The 22,135-nt window shown below is 41.2% G+C and overlaps 1 protein-coding gene across 22 annotated transcripts in view; it reads right to left on the minus strand.

Annotated features, from left to right (window-relative positions):
- The window catches only part of SUN1 (Sad1 and UNC84 domain containing 1), a 34,471-nt gene that overhangs the window by 11,340 nt on the left and 996 nt on the right, over positions 1–22,135 (minus strand). For 2 of the 22 annotated variants that reach the window (XM_084536483.1, XM_084536482.1), the window contains exons 1-10: positions 19,268–19,321; positions 17,818–17,942; positions 12,070–12,166; positions 6,200–6,391; positions 5,708–5,898; positions 4,562–4,588; positions 4,271–4,465; positions 2,523–2,645; positions 1,420–1,503; positions 1,018–1,128 (exon numbers count right to left, since the gene is read on the minus strand). In XM_084536483.1, the coding sequence (XP_084392609.1) occupies positions 1,018–1,128; positions 1,420–1,503; positions 2,523–2,645; positions 4,271–4,465; positions 4,562–4,588; positions 5,708–5,898; positions 6,200–6,391; positions 12,070–12,146 (1,000 nt within the window). In that variant the 5' untranslated portion in view covers positions 12,147–12,166; positions 17,818–17,942; positions 19,268–19,321. Of the gene's footprint in view, positions 1–1,017; positions 1,129–1,419; positions 1,504–2,522; positions 2,646–4,270; positions 4,466–4,561; positions 4,589–5,703; positions 5,899–6,199; positions 6,392–12,069; positions 12,167–16,804; positions 17,171–17,199; positions 17,432–17,817; positions 17,943–19,267; positions 19,383–22,135 lie in introns of those variants that run through there. The other 20 variants (XM_084536503.1, XM_084536493.1, XM_084536490.1 and 17 more) reach the window with 17 other exon arrangements.

Below are 22,135 nucleotides of genomic sequence, written 5' to 3' on the forward strand. Positions count from 1 at the left end.
TTTAAGCACATCATTTTAAAAGTGTTGTATTTGTTCTGAATTACGCGTTGAGTTTGTTATCTAGGTTCATATGTAAAAAAAAGGAAACAAAATTTAAAAACCCAGTGAAAGAGTTAATGTCATCTCAAATATACTGATAAACAGAAAAAAAAACACTAATGAAAGTTACAAGCAATTAATTTTCATTTAATTGAATGCTCCCAGGGATCTTCAGAATGTCAATTTCAAGTCTCTTAAAACAAAAGCCAAAAGCAGCAGGCTACAACAAAATGCTGTAACTTCAATCCTACTGAAGCCAACAGCTACTGTATCTAGGACTAGGACTGTTCATTCCACAGAACAGACTACATAAGAGACATTTAGAAAGTAATCCTACATTTTTAGATTAGCAGATATGTCCAGGTTAATCTGAGGGATTATAGATATACCAACCCAACATTTTGCAAAGCATTTAAGTGAATGAAGGGTCTCAAATCATTTTCCTTTGCTGAATAAAGAACGCTCAACCGATTCTTGATGCCTGTGCCATTCAAACTAGGGAACACTCATCTCACAGGGAAGAGTCTATCACTGTATAGGATTCCTGTAAAAACTGACTATCATTAGAACAAAAAAAAAATGTTAAAAACCCTTTATTTAAATTATTGCATACCCATACCTCATATTCCTTTAACAGCGGCTTTCTACCCTATCAAGAGTACAGGCTTCCCCAAAGCGCAATAAATTAACAATCCGACTTTTCTGTCTAACACACAAGATGTATGCTGTCACCACACCTTGTTTTTAAATAGGTAAGCCAGCTACCAAGCTTGTACAAAAGCCATTATCAGCACAAGAAATCAGAAAAGAAAGATGCTGAAAGATGTTAAGCAATTTGATTTCCTAGACACTTTACATTTTAGTCTACATTGATAGATGAAGATTTTAGAAAAAATAATCACAGAACAGTACGAATGATTAATATTGAGACATTGTGATGCAAAATAAAAGCAAAATAAAAAAAATGTTCAAGTCAACCTGCATAAGAAAAGGTGTGCGAAATGGTCCTTGCTACCCTTTTAGCCCTTGAAGATTGCATGTGCTCTGTGGTGTATGTTTCAAGAAGTTTCTTCCCCTTACAGTCATCACCTGTTGGTTGTGGTAACAGGTGATTAATGGGACAAAATCAGGATCAAATCAAGATTGTTACAAGATAATTTGAACAAGTCTACTTCATGACATCAGTTAGCAAGCCAAGAACTATTAAGCAAACTCCAACATACTAAAACTTGTCTGGGGTACAGTATACTAGGTAATCACTGTTCTCCCCTCTACACCTAAATTAGAAAACAAGCATTTACTGTGTAGCTTCCATACCATCATTAGAGCAACACCCTAGCATACAGCCCAAGGCTAATGGTAATAAATTCTTGTACTTACATATTGATTCCTCATTCACATCATGATGGCTATCCTCTCTGTAAAACTCCTTTACATTCATGCTTCCACAGTAATCTGAGTGAGCTGCAATATATCCAGAAAGGATAAATGGAATGCAATTCTCAAGCTCAAAGCCTTTCATATATCTTGATTTTAACTAAATTTGTTTGGTTCACTATTAAAAGCCACGTTACCCATAGGAAACCTGAAAAATAATCATGGAAGAAGTATACCCTTTGCAATCCTATTTTGTCTTCCTTAAATAAGAAGGGGTTTCTGGGTTGAAAAAAGAAAAAATATCTTCCTGCTTCTTTTCAGATAGCAAAGTTAATTTAAAAAACAAGTTACAACTCATCAAATCCTGAGTAACTATTCCCATCTGTCAAGTGAGCCACGTCTTTATATTGGTTTTATCAGAAATCTTAAGCAACTGAGAAAAGAGCAAAGACAGGCTATAGAGCACTGAGGCAGAGAAGACAGGAAAATACACAAGAAATTTTTATACACACATAAAAATCAGTTACCTTCTATATAGAGTGATTTAACTTCACTCATAGAGCATATGTTACAGACGAAAAAGGCAAAGAAGAATCGAACTTATTCAAGGAAAACAAGAATTGAACTTATTCAAGGAAAACAAGATGTGTATTATTGTAATACAGAGCAACAACTGGAGTTTTAGATTTACAAGACAAATTGAATTAAGGTTTAAGTGCAAAATGGCCTGAAAGATTCAAAAAAGTAGTCCAAACCTTAGCAGTCACTGAGCAGTTAAGATTCCACACTATCACACAAAACAGTTTTGAAAAACAACTTAAGCTTCTATCTTCTACAATCTTCTAGTAGAAAATCAACATGGGAATCATAACTAAAACACAGATGTCTCTCACATACCTGGATCCTGATACTTCCAGAACAGAGGCAAAATATGAAAAGGGCAGCACAAGTGAGAGAATTAAAAAATAAGAGAGAAAGACAAGAGCCAGCCAAGACTATAAAAAAAAAGAACACCATAGTGCCATACATGAAGTCTGTAAGAAAAAAACACAAAGAAAGACACACTGGTTTTCTGTGGAGACCAAGGAAGACAACTGAAAAGGTACCTTTAAATTCATAACTCAGCTTCAGCAAAACCATTTGAAATAGTTGCACTAACAGGGATGCAAAAGATGTTGCAGTATGTTTGACCAATCGCAGAATCTTACTCATGAAGAAATACGTGCCCCCTATTAAAAAAAAGAAGTGTGAATATAAGTTATTCACTCACATAAAGATGTACCTCTATTCTCTGATGACCATTAACTTGCAGAAAAGTGAGGATGAAGCATCAAAAGCCTTTGTTTAGCCAGGAGCACGACACTCAAGAAAGCATGGTTTGAGAAGTCTAGATGCATTTGGTATTACAGGTGAATGTTTTTGCAAGAACTACGACTTCAAGACGATGGCTTCAGCACAAGTACTTTTCCTTAGTGAGGAATTAAGAACTCCAGTGAATAGTGATGAATTCCTTGCTTACAGAACTAACGATTTCTCAGCGATTTGAGCTGTCAATCATGATTTTATGAGCCACAACTCCAAACAATTTGGATTTACAAGGGAAAGGACTTTTTACCTTCTTCTTGCATTTACACTAAGGGAAGAGAGTTACTGTAGAGGTCTGCCTCAAGTGCTGAAGAGAGTTCTCCTTTGAGCAGCAGGAACAAAATCAGTCCTCCATAGTGCTGCTTTCCTAGTATCAGCCACATTCCAAAAACCTGCCATGATTCCGTGCTGTCCCACCCCCGACACAACTTCAATTGCTGGGTTAGAGTTCAAAAGAGTATATAAAGATGGATTCATTTCTAAGATTATCCTCTGTGAATACGAACTCTGGAACACAACAGCTTCCATACAGTGTCAAAAACTAGCTCATTTTGCCAAGATAACAGAATTCCTACCTGTGCTATACAGTTTCAGAAAGGAAATACTTGTCTCAAAAGTGTTCGAAGTCATACCTTGCACTCCAAAACAGGTTTATTGCTACTGAAAACGTGCATCATTCAAGAATAACACATTTACAGAATCCCAAAAGAGGTTCCTTTCTAATTCAAGGCCATTGAAGAAATATCACATTAGTGATCATTGAGGACTTCCAACAATAAAGAAGCTCAGGATGCTATGCAACAGATACATAGATAAAGCCAAGACACTGATGCCAACTATCCACTATCCAGAGAATGGAGATTGCCTTAGGAAGGCAGAAGTCTTCCTCTCTTCTTCTCCTCCCCCAGCAGATTCAAGTGTTTTCAAGTTTCAAGAATATAGTCGCTATACAGTCTATTTAGAAAGAGTTTTTTCTCCTTTGGAGTTCAATCTTTCGAGTGGTTGCGGTTCACCTCTTAAAAAACAACTCTAATAGCCTAAAAGGTTAAATAAAAAAACCTACAAAGAAGTAGACATGTATCTCCAGGTTTTCTGGGGTAACAGAAACACTGCTAAGTAACAATTCTACTCAGTCTTGAAAGTTCAAGTCACTTAAGAAAAAAATAATTGGACCATATTAGAAAAGTTCCAATTTGAAAATCCATTGACAAACATGTGGTCTGATAACAAATCAAGAGACACTTAAATATCAATGCTGGTTGCAGCAGCACATTGTGTTTCATATCATTTTGGACATATAACTTAAGATACCATGAGTTTCAGTTGATACAGAAACAAAAATATTTCATACAATCCAATCTCTAGATTTATATTAACCAATAATTAAACAGGGGAGGAAGAGTACTTAAATAGCACTACGAGGAAAATGCATCAATTAAACCATATAACATTCTGCTATGTAAACAAAGCACAGTAGAAAGTTACTTACTAGATGGATGTTTCTGGCTCCTGTCCCTAGAGTAAATTCTGGAAGATGGCACATAAGAAGCTGATTTTGCTGTAAGAGCCTCCTTCCGTTCAGAAAGCATGCTGCAATCACTGCAGGTGTAGCCATTTATCATTGTGGTCTGTGTTTCTGCTGTTGCCATATCTCCATTTCCCTGTGTTAGCATAGTACCACTACCTAGCAAACCAAGAGTAGAAAATTCAGTGCAAAAATTAATTGCACTAATTACCATTAAATAGAACGCATGGAAAAGCAGAAGGAAAGCTTAGTTACCCTTAGGTTCGCCATCATCATCAAGACCTTCAAAGAAGAAAGAAAAAAAAAAGACGAGTTCATTCCCAAATATCAGGAAGCCCCACAAACAACTATTATATCTGACATGAACTTAAATTAGGATTCTTAAAAATGACTTTTCTTTGCGGTCTTAAATGATTGGTATTTAACTTTTTTTTCAGTCCCTCAGATTAGCAAAGTCTTTTATTCAGATATTAATGTAGTATGGCAACAGTTAATAAAAAGCATTCTATCACAAAAGCAGCAAAATATGAATGACAAAGCTACACTTTTCCTTAACTCCCATTTGACTTCAAATCTGTTAATTACAAGCTTACGCTGTTTTCGTTGCTTAGTAATTACACTTTGGTACTACCATGTTTTAAGATTCTGTTTCAAGAGACAAGTAATCTAAAGTTTAGCATGCATTCTACTAAGTTTGAAACAATTTTTCACATTAGTACTCTTGAGAGGTCACAAGCATACTGACTAAAAACAAAGTAATCTGAACTGGGAGATATAATTAGACACTGATCTCCTGCACAATACTTTATATAGTTAACTCCCATATTTTCCTCTACAATGAAAAAAGACTCCAGAAAAGCATACCTGTACATACTTGCTAAAACAAACCAACCAATGACACAAACAAGAAACCTCTTGGGAAATCCTAAAGTACTGCTAAGTTAAAACTTTCAGACTAAGGTATTTTAAATTCAAACACACTACTGCCTATAACAAACAAAAAAAATCTTGTCCTTTGTTTTTTCAAGAGAAACTTCAAGTTATGTGTTTACTCTATGCACGTTTTGAAGTGATAGAGATAAAAATATAACTTAAAATTCTTATCTGTAAACCTATACCACCTATAATGTTGTGTCACATAATCGTATACTTTTGGTTTATATATCGGCTACACTGTGCAGTATGTCCTGATGTTGAATATGTCAGCACAACCAGCTTTACTAGAGTGCAAATTTCCAGCAGACATCTTAGCAATGAGACACCTACAGCACAAGTAGAAGTATGTGCAGGTGTTCGGGGGCAGTGTGGAAAAACAAGTGGGGAAGACATGGTTTGGTGTGTATAAACATATGTCTATAAGTGTTTTTCACAGTTTGATGACCAATAGCAATCATTACCTACCCCAGAAATGATCAACTTCTGTTTGCTCTCGAATCGAAGATTCATCCAATACTGTGGACACCATGGATGCATCAGTGGTATGGCTATTGAAACTGCTTTGGCTATAAACGGGAGAGCTGAATAGGGTTTTCCTCGGTGTGTCTCTCACACTGCCAGATTGTTTATTTGTACTTTTGCGCTGCCTTACCACCCTAGAGAACAAAGCAAAGATAAGAGACATAGCACTAAAGTTTTGTGTTTTGTTTTGTTTGTTTTTTTAAAGGCTTTTTCAATACAGATGTGACTGGACAAGTCAGGTTTCAAAGAAAATTATCACTTTAAAGCATCTACAGTTCTGCAAAGACTTCATTATAAACCACATAATGAATATCCTTTTCAAAATTATGATAGTAAACTTTGAGAACAAGGAATAAAAATAAACTATTTTTGTACTATCACATTCAAACAGCAAGTCTCAAGACTCCAATAAATTGTGATTATAAAAATGCTTACTTAGACTGTTCTCTGAAAGTCACGTTTCCAGAGTAAGAGCTGTCATGAAGGGTATCACTTCGGGCATCATCTGTTTTATTAAATCCTGCAGCAGCTAACCGTAAACTACGCCGTGACATTCTTGGTGAATCAAATACTGGATCTATTTTGTGTTCAATTTCAAAATCCAAAGCATCTGAAGAATAACTTGAACTAAAGCAAAATAAGAATGGCAAAGTTACCAGAGTTGAAGAGAAAATTCCCCTAGAAACAAACATGCCATTCAAGTTAGACTGTTTCCATTAAAAGTAGTTTATCCAGGGCTGTGGAGCAAACCCCACACGATACGCTGTGTTACTCAAACAGTTTAGGAGTATGAAGGTATTCAAGGTTCTCCCAAGCAATTCCCATTACAAGTTTAACAATGGAAAGCAAATCACAGTTAGAAAGAAACAACTGCCATGGAAAACATGTTTGCAGTTGACCCAGAGTAAACATTCATAGCGCAGCCCCACACACACAGAACTTCTGAGATCAATTGAAGAGACAAAGCCATTTGTGACAAAGTTTCTTTATCGTGCCTAGCAACAAATTAAAAATCACAGTACACTAAGTCACAAGGTAGTTTCATTTTCATTTTTGTTTCATGTTTCATCACACAAAGGGCAAATTTACACACAGACAAGCTTCACACCAATATCCCAGGAACACTACACATCTTTACACTTAATTCTCTCAGAATCCTCCTGAAAACTCACAATGAAAGCAAAGCAGAAACACAAGGCAAATACAAATAGATTAAGCAGAAGGATCAGTAAGACACACGTTTCCTAAAACAGAAGCTTAGCCTTGAGCTAAACTTGCACTCACAATGAACAGAAACATTCAGTTATGTAACTGAGCAGAGCTTGTCATCGCAGGGCATCCTGCAGCAGGCCAGCTCCTAGAACCACTTAGCACTGTGAACCAAAGGGTCTAAACTCAAAACGCTCTAGGTCAACGCACCAATGGAGTCTGTCCCCTGCTGGGCCGCAGGAATATGCAGAGCTGTAACAGAAGGTGCTTTAATACTCCTGGGGTTGGTTTTTCTTTTTTGAGGGGAAAAAAACACAACTGAGAAATGTATGAAGTATTGAAGCAGCTTCCTCACCAAAATCCCTAGAACGAACAAACAAGTTAGAGCTGAGCGAATATTCTCCTGTGCAGTAAGAATTTAAAATGGATTCTTTCCTGTTAAGAAGGCATCCAAACAGCTGCTGTAAAATGGAATTTTGCAAAAGCAACCTTTCTGATGCAAACAATAAAAATCACAGAACATTACAAAGTAATCGTATGGAAGTGGTGCATTACTCTGGCATACAAATAAGTTAACATCACGAGTCCTCCTAGCTACACTTACAGCAGTGACTTAATTCTGATGAGGGGGTGCTTCTGAAGCAAGTTTCTTGATTGCTGCACAATGTGAAATAAAGCATACAAGGTGCAACTGAGATAGAGCACGTCAACTGAATTTCTTTTGCCTAAAAAACCTAGTTTCTTTCCTGCAATGTGCTGAGTTTGGTGCTCCAGCAGCAGACAGGCAATCAGCTCACAGAACCAGACCAGAGTTTGTCTGGAATGGCTTCTTCTATCGCCCAGAGGTAGGCAGATCTGACAGCAGGTGTTTGGCACCACCTGCCTGATTGTACTGATCTGCCTGCTAATGCTGCCATGCACAGTGCAACCTTGGGCAAGGCAGGAGTCTTAAGCACGGCTTAAGATCAATCTGGCATACTTTATACATTATGCTGATTAATCCTTCCCGATGTTTGGGGTGAGGGGAAAAGGAAACAGACAGGAGTGGCCTCATGTGAGAACAGACTTAGTTTTCATCTGGATAGGCACAGACGGCTGTAACAGAGTTTTTTTCAAAAATGGTACATTTAAGCAGTTTGCACTGTGACAGATGTGAAGCGAGAATACAGGTTAAATACAGCTCTTCCTGTTGTTCATCCTGAAGTGACCAGCCTCAATAGTTAACTGTTGAGTCCCTCCCTAAACAGTTGTTTCAGAACTCAGTTTTGCTATTTACACTTGCCACTATCATTTGCTTTGCCTCATCTTTGCCCAACATTTCTTACAGACACTCAATTCACAAGAACACAAAGTACACAGGACAAGCCGACAGCTGTAAGCAGCCTCAATTTGTTTCTGTTTGCAAACACTTGCTGCTATTAGGGATGTCAATGAGCATTTATATCAATTTGGGTTCAATACACAGCCTGGAGGTGGGCTCTACTACCTTAAAAAAAAAAAAAAAAGTCACTGTACCTTTTATTCTAAACAAAAAAGAGCTTATCTTGCTTACACAGGAAAATGATTCTTTTCATACTGAAATAAAGTCTCCAAAGGCAGGACGGTGTCTACAGATCTAACTTGCCATTTCACTCCCCACGTTTTGAGAAAAAGATCTTTTCCTTCCACAAAAGAGGCATTACAGCAAACAAAAACCAGTCCTTCCTTTCAGGAGACAGAAGTGAACCTGTACATGGATGGTATTTCTACCTAGTATGCACGGCTAGCCAAAAAACACTAAAGGCAGGATGCAGTTAGCCTACACTGCTAGGTTACCTAGGAGACAGTGCAGATGGGTTCCTTCCCCTGACAAGCAGCTCCCCCGGCTGCGGGCAGACCTGCTGACTTATCCAATCTTACATCTATTTCCAGCTTCTTAGCTATTACCTTGATACCTCCTTCACATGAGATCTGCAGAGTAAGAATGCCCTAGAATTCAGAGGGATTATTCTCAAGTTGTACCTTTACAAGCGGAATGAGAATGACATCTGCCAATTTTAGCACACATGTACCTTTGTCTAGAGGACAGCATCATGTATTTTGTGAGCATTCCTCAGCACAAAGCAGGCATTAATGCTCTTGATTAGTTAAGAGCACAGTAGAAAAGTGCTACAGCTACATTTCTCTTAGGTGTAAAGAGACATCATAAAACACGGACACAGGCATACAAACAGCATACAAGCATTTACATGCCTTCTGACCAGGGCATCACACACCCACAGAATGGCCTGGGTTTGAAGCAGCTTTAAAGACCACCCAGCTCCACCCCGTGCCATGGCAGGGATGCCACCTGCTAGGTCAGGGTGCTGTCCAACCTGGCCCTGAACACCTCCAAGGCATCACTTACAGCAACTGACCAAGGGCGCTACCCTTTGATTAGTCCCAGAACACATACAAATAGTCATTTACCTAATTACTTCACTGAAAGATGAATCCTGATTTAATGCTTTGGGACAAAAATTAAACTGAAATTTTATCATTTTAATTCAGGCTTGGAAGAAAAAGCGTTAGAGGTACCTGAATTGACAAAAACATCTCAAAAGATGTTGTTTCAAAAGATCTCAAGAGGAGAGATCAGCCTGAAGAGGGGGCGTAAATTACATGTTGACAAGTGAGTGCGATTCACAAGTTTGACTCGCATTTTGAGGAGGATAAAAGGTTATTTAGCTGTATCAGTTTAATGTTTTTCTGATCTCGGCTGAAAGAGTACAAGCACAAAGTACAAGCACTACAAACAGCTATGAATACACAGTAATCCCTGTAAGTATTAATAGAAATTCTATTAATAGTTTATAACCAACTCTACATGTATTAATAGCTTTATGGCATCTGGATTCATTAAACTTTTTTCCAGTGCTATACACACAAGCAGTTTTCTTTAAAGAAGCCCACAAACAGATTTTGTAAAGATGGAATTGTCAAAGGCAGAACAAGACTTATCAAGATGTAAGCAAAGCAAACACAGGCAGGGATGGAGGGAATGAATTTCAGCATGAAAACACTTCCGATGAGCAACTCCCCTAACTCACCCTTTCTTCAGGTTATTCCAATATTAATTGGCACAACACTGAAAAAATTACACGAGTAATACATGGCTTTCTGCAGATTCAGCATGCAGACTGCAGTTTATTCTTAACACCCTGAAAGCAGGCACTGCACCAAGCAGTTTTCCCCCATTATTTTAGGATTTTGGGCTTCGTATAATTTTTTCAAGAGGAAATTTTAGAGTGCTGTCTAATCCTTTCTTCCTATCCAAGGAAGAGTTACAATGAGAAAATGTTGACCTAGTTTAACTATACCTGCCTTCATTAAGGCCATTTTAAAATTTCAGCTTAGCAAGCTCTGTTTTAACACAGAAAAACAGGATTCCAAAAAGCTTTGAGAAGTGTAACCCTCCCCTTCTATGAAGAATTCTTCACAATTTACCAGCTTTGCAATGTAACAGTCTTTGTTTACATAGGAAGTCAAACACTTTCTACATACTTTCCACACAAAAGCTACTAAAGTTAAAATGAACTATACTCCAAATTCACAATAGGACTTATCATTCTGCATCCTCCCTTCCTGGCAGGCTAATCTTGCTTGTATGGTATTCTTGTCTGCTTCAGTGAGAAACCAACTCATAGCTGACAAAATAGTAAGCAAGGAGACAAACCTAGCTCAGACTGAAATTAACATGGGGTTAGAACAAGCATGCCATTGAAGTTCACGTTTCTAGTACTTTTCAAAAAGAGTATTACAATGTAAATAAAAAAAATAAATCTTGATAACTGAAGTTAGTACTAGGATCTTCTTATTCTCTCCTCTGCAAGAAAGATTAGTTGCTGTGGAGAAGATTGTAGCGTTGAACATAGTAGTATTGTTTCAGGCAAATGTAACAACACAGGAAAAGAAATCCAATTAGATGACAATTGCACAGCTCAGTTTAAGAAAGATATGCTCACACAGACATGAAATCATCATCTAAACAACCTAAGGAATCAAAGTCAGCTTCTGTTGTCCAGCACGTCCACTTGTATTTAATCAACATTTAACCAATCGTTTTCTAGAGCTCCAGGAAGAGCTGCAATTTGTTTTAATTGGTACAACATAAACACATTCCATTTTGCAAGAGCTTCTGACAGCCTATAGTTAAGAAAAAGACACTCCCCCAGCTACACGGTTTTAGAGTATACAAAAACAAATTCTAAAAGTATTAAATTCTACAATTTTGTCAATTCCTGGTTTAATGGCAAGAAGCCAAGTATCCTGAAAGCTAAATACTAGATTAACACATGTTAAATACATAATAGTGATTTACAAGCACAGAATAGAAAAAGAATCTTAATGATTTTTTTTTAATCCTAAAATAGCCAAACCAGTAACTCAGACCCATTCATGCATACTTGCTTCAAAATGCCTTTACTAATTCAACAGGAAAAACTAGATGGATTTAATCAGCAGACTATCTCTATTAACATTCAAAAAACTCAAATGGGTATTGCATCTATTTTGAGTAGCGTAACACTGAAAATAGTAGACACACTACAGAGTTGTTTTCTGAAAACTGAAGTGTCTAATGATAAGATTAATAAAAACACAGGCAAAAAACAAGTTCATTAGAATACAGCTTTTTGTATTTGCACAACAAGCAATTTTGATTATAAAGAGTGACCAATGCGCAACTTCCACACAAATTCCACACTAGCAGCAATCAGGACATACTAATCAGTATTTTAGAGTGGAAAATAATGCTAAGTCACAAAAGCAAACACACAGAACTTGCAATAGAAACATCTAAGAATTTGGTGACTTTTAGAGAGAGAACAGAAATCGTAACTAGGTGGAGACTAGTTTATTCATAGTAACTAATAAACACTGAGTCATATCACAGCCACTGTCCCATCAGTTCAGCATGTATCCTTTCCTCCATTTAGGACACCAGTTATTTTCAAAACAGACGAGTTAAAACATGCTTCTTTAGAGAGGCTGTCTACTTACCGTGAAAGCTATACTCTCCAGAATTAACAACAGTCAGAGCACAGACAGTTCCTCTACAAGAAGAAAAGAGTTCTCACCTGAGTGCATATGTATAGCCAGTGTTCTCTGGCACACATTGGGGAGGAGTATACATGTGAAGTCGTGAAAAATCCATGTTGACTGTTTCAAATCATACTGTAAAAGGTGAAAATAAAGCAATGCAATGACTTAAAACTATGTATAGTCAACGTAAGAGCCCTTGCATTGTTCAGCCTGTGTTATGAAGTATTGAAATAATAAAAGCTGTTACCAAAAATATGGAGCTCTCAGTATTTCAGCAGTATTGCTGCTAGTGCTAGATAGCCCTTATCATTACTGCATGAAGCTCAGTGTACTTCTGACTGCAGTTGGGTGTTTTTTTTTTTAAATGATACTCTATTTTTGGCAATTTCCGAGTTCTCTGGCACATTACTGTAGCGTGAGCCAAGCCTTTATCAGCACTGAACTACACCACTTCCATATGAACTGAGTGATGCTGCCAGCCCCAAAAGCTAAACAATATAGATTTCAACATGTTGCCTTGCTTTCAGAGGTCTCTTCATAATGAGTTTTGCTCCAAAAGCCCATTGAGCAAAGCACGGGCTGTTTCGTGTACTACACTTTGTTAGTGCATGAAACGTGAGAAAGTTTTTACATATATTCAAATCATTTTATTCTGTAACCTTTGAACATGATCCAGTAAGCAGCAAGGTTCCCTGTGTTTCACATTAAATTGTATTTATTATTGTATTTATTTTCAGTTAACTTGTGAACTTGTGTCATAGAAATACTAACACGCCCTAACTGAACAGCCAAGTGCAGAATGACTCACGTGGCTAGAATTTTCCAGAGTGCCAGCCACTTAAAGAAAACACACACACTGAACAAAAACAAACCCAAAAACTTACAAAAACTTCTCACAGGGTCTTCAAAAAGATATTGCAGTTTTAGGAAGGAAAAAAAAAATGATGTATCAAGAAACTTGTGTGACTATTTGTAGTGGTATGTAAACTTGAACTTTTAAAATATCTGCAAAAAAGCTTAATCCTGTCTCTACTCAATTAGTTACAAGAAAGCTGTTTTGCTTTTCTAGAAAATAGTCTTCGATAGTAGGTTACTGATAGTTAACAAGTAGGGACCAGGCTATTCTGGAATCACATGGTTAGTAATGTGGAATCCTGGCTATTTTCAGATTATCTATGGCTCCTGTTTCAGCAGCAGTAAGAGATATTACACACAACTGTATTGACATGCCTAAACTAAAATGAAAATATCCTTAGCTACACTGTAATCAAAACATCAACAAATCTCTCATTTTGGGGTTGTTTACTATGCCGAACCGAGTTTTCAGTTGTATAGCGGCCTACACATAAGAAATAAGGACAAAAAACAGAGTCACAGGTACAACTAATGCCAGTTCAAAAGGAAATCTCTGCATGTAACACTAAAACACTGCTCTTTGCCACTCCACCTGCAGCCCCCAAATCCTAGTAGCAGGCTGGATGGGGCTTTGAGCAGCCTGGTCTGGTGGGAAGTGTCCCTGCCCATGGCAGGGCGTTGGAAGTAGGTGATCTTTAAGGTCCCTTCCAACCCAACCCATCTTACAATTCTATGTCAATAGGGTAGGAGGGTACTTCCACTGCTACTGGCAAGTGTTTCTCTCTTGTTTTTACATTGAAAGTTACAGGCCTAAACACTGTAGCTTTCTCAATGCTAGCACCTCCCATGAATTTGTAGTGTTAATGAGAAATAATATCTCTGGCTTCTGCTCCTTACGCACTAGCTCCTGAAGATTAGGAAAAAAAGGCATTTCCATTAAGTCATCTTTCTCTAAATTTGCTTCACTTGTCCCAGAGCCATAATGCTTTCACTGGCTTGTGCATCACGTTTGTTCTTGCTTAGAGGAAGTTTGGCTCAGTAGTGCAGAAGCATTAGCAAAGCAGCCTAATTCTGTGCTAGAATAAGCAGCACATACTGCTGGAATGAACAGCAACCACTGCCATACTTCAACAAACAGAGCTCAGGAAACTGAGACCAGACAGCAACAAGCCCCCCAATAATGAAAGTGGAAACACAGTGAATTTTGAGTTGAGGGATGTTGACATTGAAGACTGGACTTAGGATGAAACACTGGCAATTCAACAACTGATGTCATGCTCCTGACATCCAGCAATATTTTCCCACGTAGGGAACTTGCTCGCATAGCCTAGCTTTCCATAGCTACTAGCCCTCCCGTCTGCTACTCACGTAGGCAAAGCGAAGGCAGACCAGAAAATAACATGCTGGCTTGGCTCAACTTTTTTTCCCCTGTTCTTTTCTCCTTCCCCACCAGTTCTCTTTAGTTGATTTCTGAAGAAATCAAATGCTAGAATTGCCATCATTTTATTTTATAAAGTTTGAAACATACCATTTAGCTACGTAAAATGAGTACTTGACAATGGCATTGCTAACTAAAAAGCCTTGCATGCATTAATGCCTAGGTCTATTAATAGTTGGCTTTCATAGCACCAAGATCTCCAGTAGGGACAAGGAGTTCACCATCTAAACATCCCACAGCTAGAAACTGCACTTAGAAAACTTAGGGACTTTGTTTGACTCACTGTTGGTCTGATACTCTAAAATTAATTCAGAATCAAAGGGAAAACCATTTACTCAATTTTTTGAAGTAACAAAACTGCCTTAACTGACTTAAGCAGAACTTAAATTTTAATAGGTATAACCAAAACTTTCAAAAATAGGCACCTAAAATCTATTACGAAGCTGGATTTATTTATTTATTTATTTTTTTAAAAATCTTGCTACTAGTTCAATAGTCCAATTTTAGGTAATCACTTCTTTAGGACAACCCCCCACGTCCCCTCCTCAAAACAAATAATCAGCCCATTTTATTCTGAAATATTCTACATACTTATTACAGCAGAACTTTAAACTACAGAGCAGACCAGGTGTGGTGGGTGGAAGACAATAACTCCCTCTAGTTTGTTCGCTCTTGTTTGACAGCACTCCAGCGTTCACCCATCCCAGTAATTCCTCCTGTTTATGAAACTTCCATATACAACTGAAGCAGAAAAAAGGCACGCTAACAGAATAGTTTGGAATTTCAAAACTACAAGACCTGGCAGGGAACCTGAGAGGTAGTCTCAGTACTTATTTCCAGTTTCATCATTTTCAGGGGCTCACCAGCCTTCTGACTTGGCTACCATAGATCTGTCTGGACCAAGATTAATGCAGGTTTTGAGTAAAAGTTTGGTGCAAGCATTAGTAGGCCTAGATTTTAACCACACCTTTTTTTTTTCTTTAGAAAGACCATAAAACATTTGTATTACTATTTTTTTAAGCAGTTAGATATGTTAAAACAACTTAAACACAACTGAAGAGAAGCACACGTTTGTTAATCTGAAACGGAAGCAGCGCCTAGATAGCCCTGTCATACCACTACAAACCAGCTTCTCTCCTACAGAGACAGCTGGATTATCTGCTTTTAGGGGAAGCAGACAAAAAGTCATCTCAAGCATCATCTCTCTCTCTTGCTATCCAACTGAATCAGTGTTCGAGTAAATCAGCAGAATAGAAGTGCAGGAGAAAACAAGTTCTGAGCTGGGCAGAACACAAGGAAGCCCTGGGATTCCTCTGATCAGTGCAGAACTGAGCTTTGAACAAAGCTCCCTGGCTGTCTCCAGAGGAGCTGACTATGAAGTGTCCGAGCGACACCAGCTTGTAAGCCTGTTTACCTAACAGAACTATACGCTTGATCATCACTTTCAGAATCAAACTGCCTCAATAAAACCCTAACAGCACTGCTGGAAGCTTCCTTGGTTTTATTGTTGTTGATAGGATGCTTTGACAGGGGCCTTGGAGCACAGAAGTGTCACAAGAGGGAAGGCAGCACCAGATATATGTTGTATTATACGCTACAAATATGTACCAGGGAAAGGATAGCCTCCACTTACTCTTTTTTTGGGCTACAGAGACAAAAATACTTTCTAGGCACTTTCTAACGAACGCCCCTTGCAACAAAGGAAGCAGTAGATGGGCATTTCACAAGTGGGACCCTGGCAGAGCAGAAACACCCACCAGGAAGTCTGCTAAACAGAAGAAAACCGAAACCGAATTTCCCAAGGCCCAGAAAACTTTTGTAATTGCTGGACCACCCTGTGACAGAGGACACAAAGGAAGCAAGCCAGGACTTGTGCAATACTTTAGCTTTTTGGAGGGGATCACAAGTACTTATCAGTAAAATAAATCAGCTGTCTACAGCAAACTGACAGAGTTATGTCACAAATCAGGAATGAGAAAGTTTGCAAAGTATAGCTTATATTATAGATTATAAGGTTAGTAATAAATGATGTATTTAAAGCCTTAGAAAGATGTCAGCAGTACAAGTAGAACCTATTCTACCCCTATCTTTTAAAGCAAATAACTCATTTAAGCAACTATGACCACAAAAACTACTCCGACTTTTGGGCAAAAATTGTTAACAGCAATGGAAATCTAGCATGTAACCTTAGCAGTTCCTGAGAGCAACCTATTTTTACTTGTAATTTCAAATTTTATAGTAGTATTCAGAATAACCAAAGAAATTTCTTCTTCGTATAAAAGGCAAAGTAATTATACCCCATGAAGTATGTTTCCATATATCCAAATAACTACAAGTTTAAACAGGCTGAAGAGCAAAGAGCTCCATGCTAAATCAACATTTTATTAAAAATACACATTCTTAGAAGATCAGCACTCTTAAAACAGAAGCAAACGAACAAGACAGTAATCAAATTCACGTTTTAAACTACGCGTTACCGTTGAGTGCTATCAGAGAGATCCCCAAACACAGCTGTCAAGCTGAAACACTAGTAACGAAGAGGTTTTCCACAAAGCGGTAAAAGCGAATATTCACAGTAAGCCCCCTTTAAATGGCTTTTGAAGGGAAGGCTGATACAAGCCAGCCACACATGCAGCAACAGCGAGGCAATAAACACGGCTGCTCATTGTTTACACACACGCAGCACCCGGAGCGCTGCATGGCAAGGCACTGAGTCACTTTACAAAGGAGGGAACCTCCGCGCTGTCTAACAGACAGGCACCGGGTGATTTTATAAAGCAGGGACCTCCACGTTATCCCCCAGCCGGTTACAAAGAGCCGAAAGGCGAGGCCGGACGCCGCTAGCGAAGCGGCTCGGCTCCCCGCCGCGGACCTGCCTCCATCGGGTTCCAAGAGCCGCTCCAGAAGCCCGAGCTCGCTCGCTCGCTCACGCAGCTCTCCCGGCCGCTGCCCCCAGCGAATGGAGGCGGTGCAGAGACCCGAGAAGGGCCCGATACCAGCCAGGAGGAGAGCCGGGCTCTGCCGCCCGGGTGCCGGGATCCCGCGGGCCGGCCCCGCCGAGCGCTGAGGGCAGCGGGCGCCGGGCGCCGTCGCAAAATGGCCGCCCGGGCCCACAAAGCCCGCAGGCCGCGGCGGTCGGGGGCGGCCGCTCCGAGCCTCCCGTGCCACTCAGAGCCGCGCTTGGAAGCCACTGGACGAGGCCGCTGGGGCCAGCCCTCGCCGCTCTTAACCCCTGAGCTGCTGCGAGCAGCAGGGCAGGAGGGATGCGCTCTTCGGAAGCGCGGAGTTGCGCGGTGTGCTCGTGCGCTGAGGGGAAGCGCGCTGACAGCGAAAAGCGCGGCGTGGTCAGCATCTCGCACTCCCTGCTTACCTAATAAAATAGCTTCAATATTAACTGTCTAATAGCAAAAATACAACCCAGCATCCCACTCGGTGTCCGGCTCCCAACTCTTTACCTGCATACCCCAAAAAATCTTCAACTTGCACTCACCAAACCGCAAGTCAGTGGAACAGCGCAGCCATAGTAGGTGACGTATCACAGTAGAAGAAGCCTTGATGACAAAACTCAGCAATAAAATGATCACTTACAACGTACAAGCCCCACGGCTCACTTTCCTGTTATTAAAATCAATATGAATAAAGCCCTTCAGATGAGCAACGAAATTAGTCATTGGCTTGTAAATTCAACAGAAGCATGAACCCCTAACAGCCAACTCCAAAGCACTAAGATTTGTTTATTTTTTAAAGTTTGCCAAAGCGAGATTTTCAGTTCAGTTTTGTGAAATGATAATCAGAAAAACAGAGAGAGTGAGATACAGGGATTGCAAGCACTGCAGAAACACTGATCCTGGAGTTTGCTATCTAAGATTGTCCTTTTCTGTAACAGATGATAGACTTGTAGATTTGTTTTTAATAAGTGGAGACGAAGTAGGGCAAATCAAACGCTTTCTTTTCAGCCAACATAAAACTTTGTGAGACCACCACAAAACAGGCGCTGCATCTAAACAGTTCCATGTTCCACCAGCCCCCCATCATTACGGGGGAGTAACCAAACCTGGCTATCACGTGCCAAACACACCTCTACAATCCCGAAGTGAACCCAATACTGACCTATGTGATGTTATTCTGTAATAAAGCCACAGACAGGGCTGATACCTTTTAACAATGCGCTCCCTACAGGAGCAGCACACAGACAGGAGCCAGCCTGAGGTACCAGCCCGAGGGGGCACAGCCTGGGCAGGACCAAAGCTTTGATTACAGCCTGTCAGCTCCGCACTAAAGCCAAGTGACTGTATAACACCAAGTGCTACAGCACACATAGTGACTCTCCCAAAAATCAGTGTGTGAAGATCTTGGTTATAGTTACCTCTAAAAAAAAAAGCAACACACCAAGAGCCAGGCCAAGAGGAACCCAAGCAGCAGCTAGCTACGGCAGATTTCCTGCTCCCGCTCCAGCAGTGCTGATTCAAACAGCTTTGGGCGCCAAGACGAGGCCAACACCCGACCCAGCGAGTGCAGCCTCCCTTCCTGGCGCCTTCCTGCGCCTCCCGGCGCCCTATCACCTGCCTCCGGGGGACCACAGCGGCTGGGCCGGGGCAGGCACCCTCAGAGCCCAGGGAGAAAACGATGGGAAGGGAGCGAGCGGCGACAGGGCGAGCCGAGGGCTCCCCAGAGGGCGGCTGCCCAGGGCGGGCCGAGGCGGTTGCTGCCACCGCCTGTCAGCGGGCGAGGGGAAGGAAAGCGCGGCCGCCGGCGGGGAGAGCTCCTCGCCAGCCCGCCTGCTCCCAGGAAAGGCGGCCAGAGCCGTGAGGGGAAGGGGAGACACCCGCCCGCCCAAGGCCCCTTCCCTTCCCGCGGGGAGGCTCCGCCTGCCGGCCGAAAGGCCCACGGTAGGCGGCTGAGGAGCGGCCGAAGGGGCGCGGGCAGGGGCCGGTCGTTACCTGGTGCCGGTGGAGCGAAGGAAAGGCAGAGCCCGCGGCGGCGGCAGAGATTGGCCTCGCCCCGCCCGCTTTACCGAGGCCGCCGGGAGCCCCCGCCCGCCCCGCCCGCGCTGTGCCGCCGGCAGGGGCCCGCCCTTGGACCGGGACAACGGCTCCGGCCCGCCGCCGTCCCTCACTCGCCGCGGCCCCTGAGGTGCCTCTGCCGCTGCTCCTGCCCCGGGCTCTGCCCGCCGGGCGGCCCCAGGCCTCGGCGTCCCCCTCAGCAACGTGAGGCCTTGGGCAGCTGCGAGTGGAGAATACCCGCTAACCGGGCAGCCGAGCAGCTCGGGGTTGGTCTTCCTTTCGCTTGCCGCTCTCTGGTGGGATTTCCAGGCCTTCGCACAGCACACCCCGCCCAAAGCTCTGGCAGTCTGAAGTGCTTTTGAGCCTGTTCTCCGCACAAAAGAGCATCAGCCCCCAGTAACCACTGGACTACTGTGCTAAAACAAAAAAAAACAGGTCACGGACCTGTTTTCAGCAAAGAAGTCGAGGCTTGAAACAAGCCCTTCCGCTCAAATATTTAGGGAGCCTATGCAAATACAGTCAATGTGAAATCTGTGGCTCAGTTACTTTTTCTAAATCTTTGGTCCCCCCAGCCCTACAATGGGCTTGGTGCTGTGATATACTGCAGTCAGCAACTGCTCAAGTGGAAGAACAGGGTATGGGTAACTTAATGTGTAACCAGCCCAAAAACATTTATTTACTCATGTTCAAGAGAAATGACTCAGCCTGCTAGGAAACACTGGGTCATAAATATGTTACTATTAAATGAAGAGGCTCTTTGTACTTGTTTGGATGCAAAATTGGTGAGAAGTTAGAAGAATGAAAAGTAACATCAGGACATTCAAATAAGTCATCAGCTAACATCAATGTAGCACTGACTTTAGGCAATGATTGTTTATTTTAAAAGATCTATGCTTCAGTTATGTGAAAATTTTAACATGCTGTAGCCAAAGTTGAGCTGATCCCAACACCTGAAATCTAGCACATAATTTGGTAAGACACTCAGCCAGTCACAACCTCTCAGTAGATGGCTCAATAGTTTGCAGAAAGGTGAGATACCTCCCTCTGCTGACTACACCTTCTCTTTCTGTACTTTGCAACCATTTTTGTGTCTTTAGAGCAGAAAATGCACAAGACAGAACAAAAATCACTGAGCTTAAATCTCTCAAAGTCTTTGGCGGTACAAGGCCAGGTCTTCTCAGGATCTTCTCCACCCGTTCCACTGGAGCCCTGCCAGGGCAGGGTGCACTCTGCTCTAGCAGAACAAAGCACATATCACTCCCTGGGCACTGCTCCAGCTCCCCAGGCTGCTGCATCTTGTCTTGGGCAGCTGTTTTTCCCTCAACCAGGCCGATAGACTTGAGAAGGATGGCTTAGATTCAGCTCTGCCTCTGCTCCCTGGCTATGAGGAGCAATAGAGCCTTTCGCTTCTAGAATTTAAGTGAAACTTGGTCCAATAGTCCAATTTTGTTAAAATAAGCTGGCACATAGTTAATTTTTCCACAGTTCAGAAAAAAAAAAAAAAAAAAAGCAAAAAACAAAAAACAACACCTACTCTGTAGCAAATAAAAACTATTTCAAAAATTTTCAGCAACCAACAATGAGCTCTAAAACATAAAGCAGGCTCAATTTTATCAGCTAAACTGAATTCTGTAGAAAAATGGTCAATAGGAATAAAAATAGATCGTATTAGAAGTATTTCAGTTTTGATGCTCTAGAAAGCAGTTATGTATTTAGAAAAAGAAAAAAGAAAAAAAGAAAAAAAAAAAGCTTTGTTAACTGACACCAGGTATAGGGAAACTACAATGCATGGCCAAACAATCCAAGGGCCACGTCTAGTTCCCCTCTCTTCGCACATGCTTGCTTTCTTCCTTTCCAGTTCGACTGTGATTCCCAGAGCATTCCTGCACTCACACCTAGAAAACCTGTTCTGCTGTATTCTTGCCCTTGCTATCAACCACAAAATTAGAGGTACTCACAGCAATTAAAAGTGTGAGCTGAACATGACAGTGACCAGTGCAGCAAGGAGTTTCTGAGTGGCAAAACTGGGCATGGCACACTGCTGTGCATGTGGGAAAAGCTAAGGGCACAGGGAGCTCAGCAGCAGCATGGGGATGGCCCCTGGCTCCAGGGTCTTGTGGCAATGTGTGGCAGGGATGTACTGGGCAAGGGGGACTCTGTAGAAACACTCCTGTGTGAGGATGTGTGGTGACCTTTATGTCCATGGATGAGGGGATGATCATGTATATGCATTAGTATGAAAATTGCCTAAAGTATCTGAAAGTCTGATTTCTCTCTTGACAATTAAAGAAAAAGTTTCTCACCAGACATTTTGGTTAAACTGATGAGGGCCCCTTCTTCACACCATCACTGGTGTCAGCCGAAGGAAATGGGTGCTCCATGCAGTGTAGTTCAATTATCAGTAAAAAGGGGACTGCAAAGCACTTCAATTTTGCCACTAGATCCTGCCATCGTCCTGACTTACAGGGGATTTCAGACATTAACAAGAAAAGCCGATTACACAAGGCAGGCTGACAGAGCAGCCGTTCTCCTCTCATCTGCTGCTTCAACTCAGTTACTGCCCTTCTTGAGCTTCCCTGGGGGACTGATCTCAGTAAGTGGACACAAGCCTGTTAGCTGTAATTTTTGTTGATCCTTCAGCTGCCTAATAATGAAGACATTTTGCTTTATATTTTTCCCTCTCTTTTCAAAATGTGGATAGAGCTTTGCTAGAAGGGTGGAGTTGAGGCTCAGTCCACCATGTATCTAACTGGACCAGCTCTGATCCTGTCATCTGTGGGAAAGCCAGCAGTTGCTCACTTTCCC

Source organism: Aythya ferina, assembly GCF_964211825.1.
Source record: "Aythya ferina genome assembly, chromosome: 15".
Lineage (NCBI taxonomy): Eukaryota > Metazoa > Chordata > Aves > Anseriformes > Anatidae > Aythya > Aythya ferina.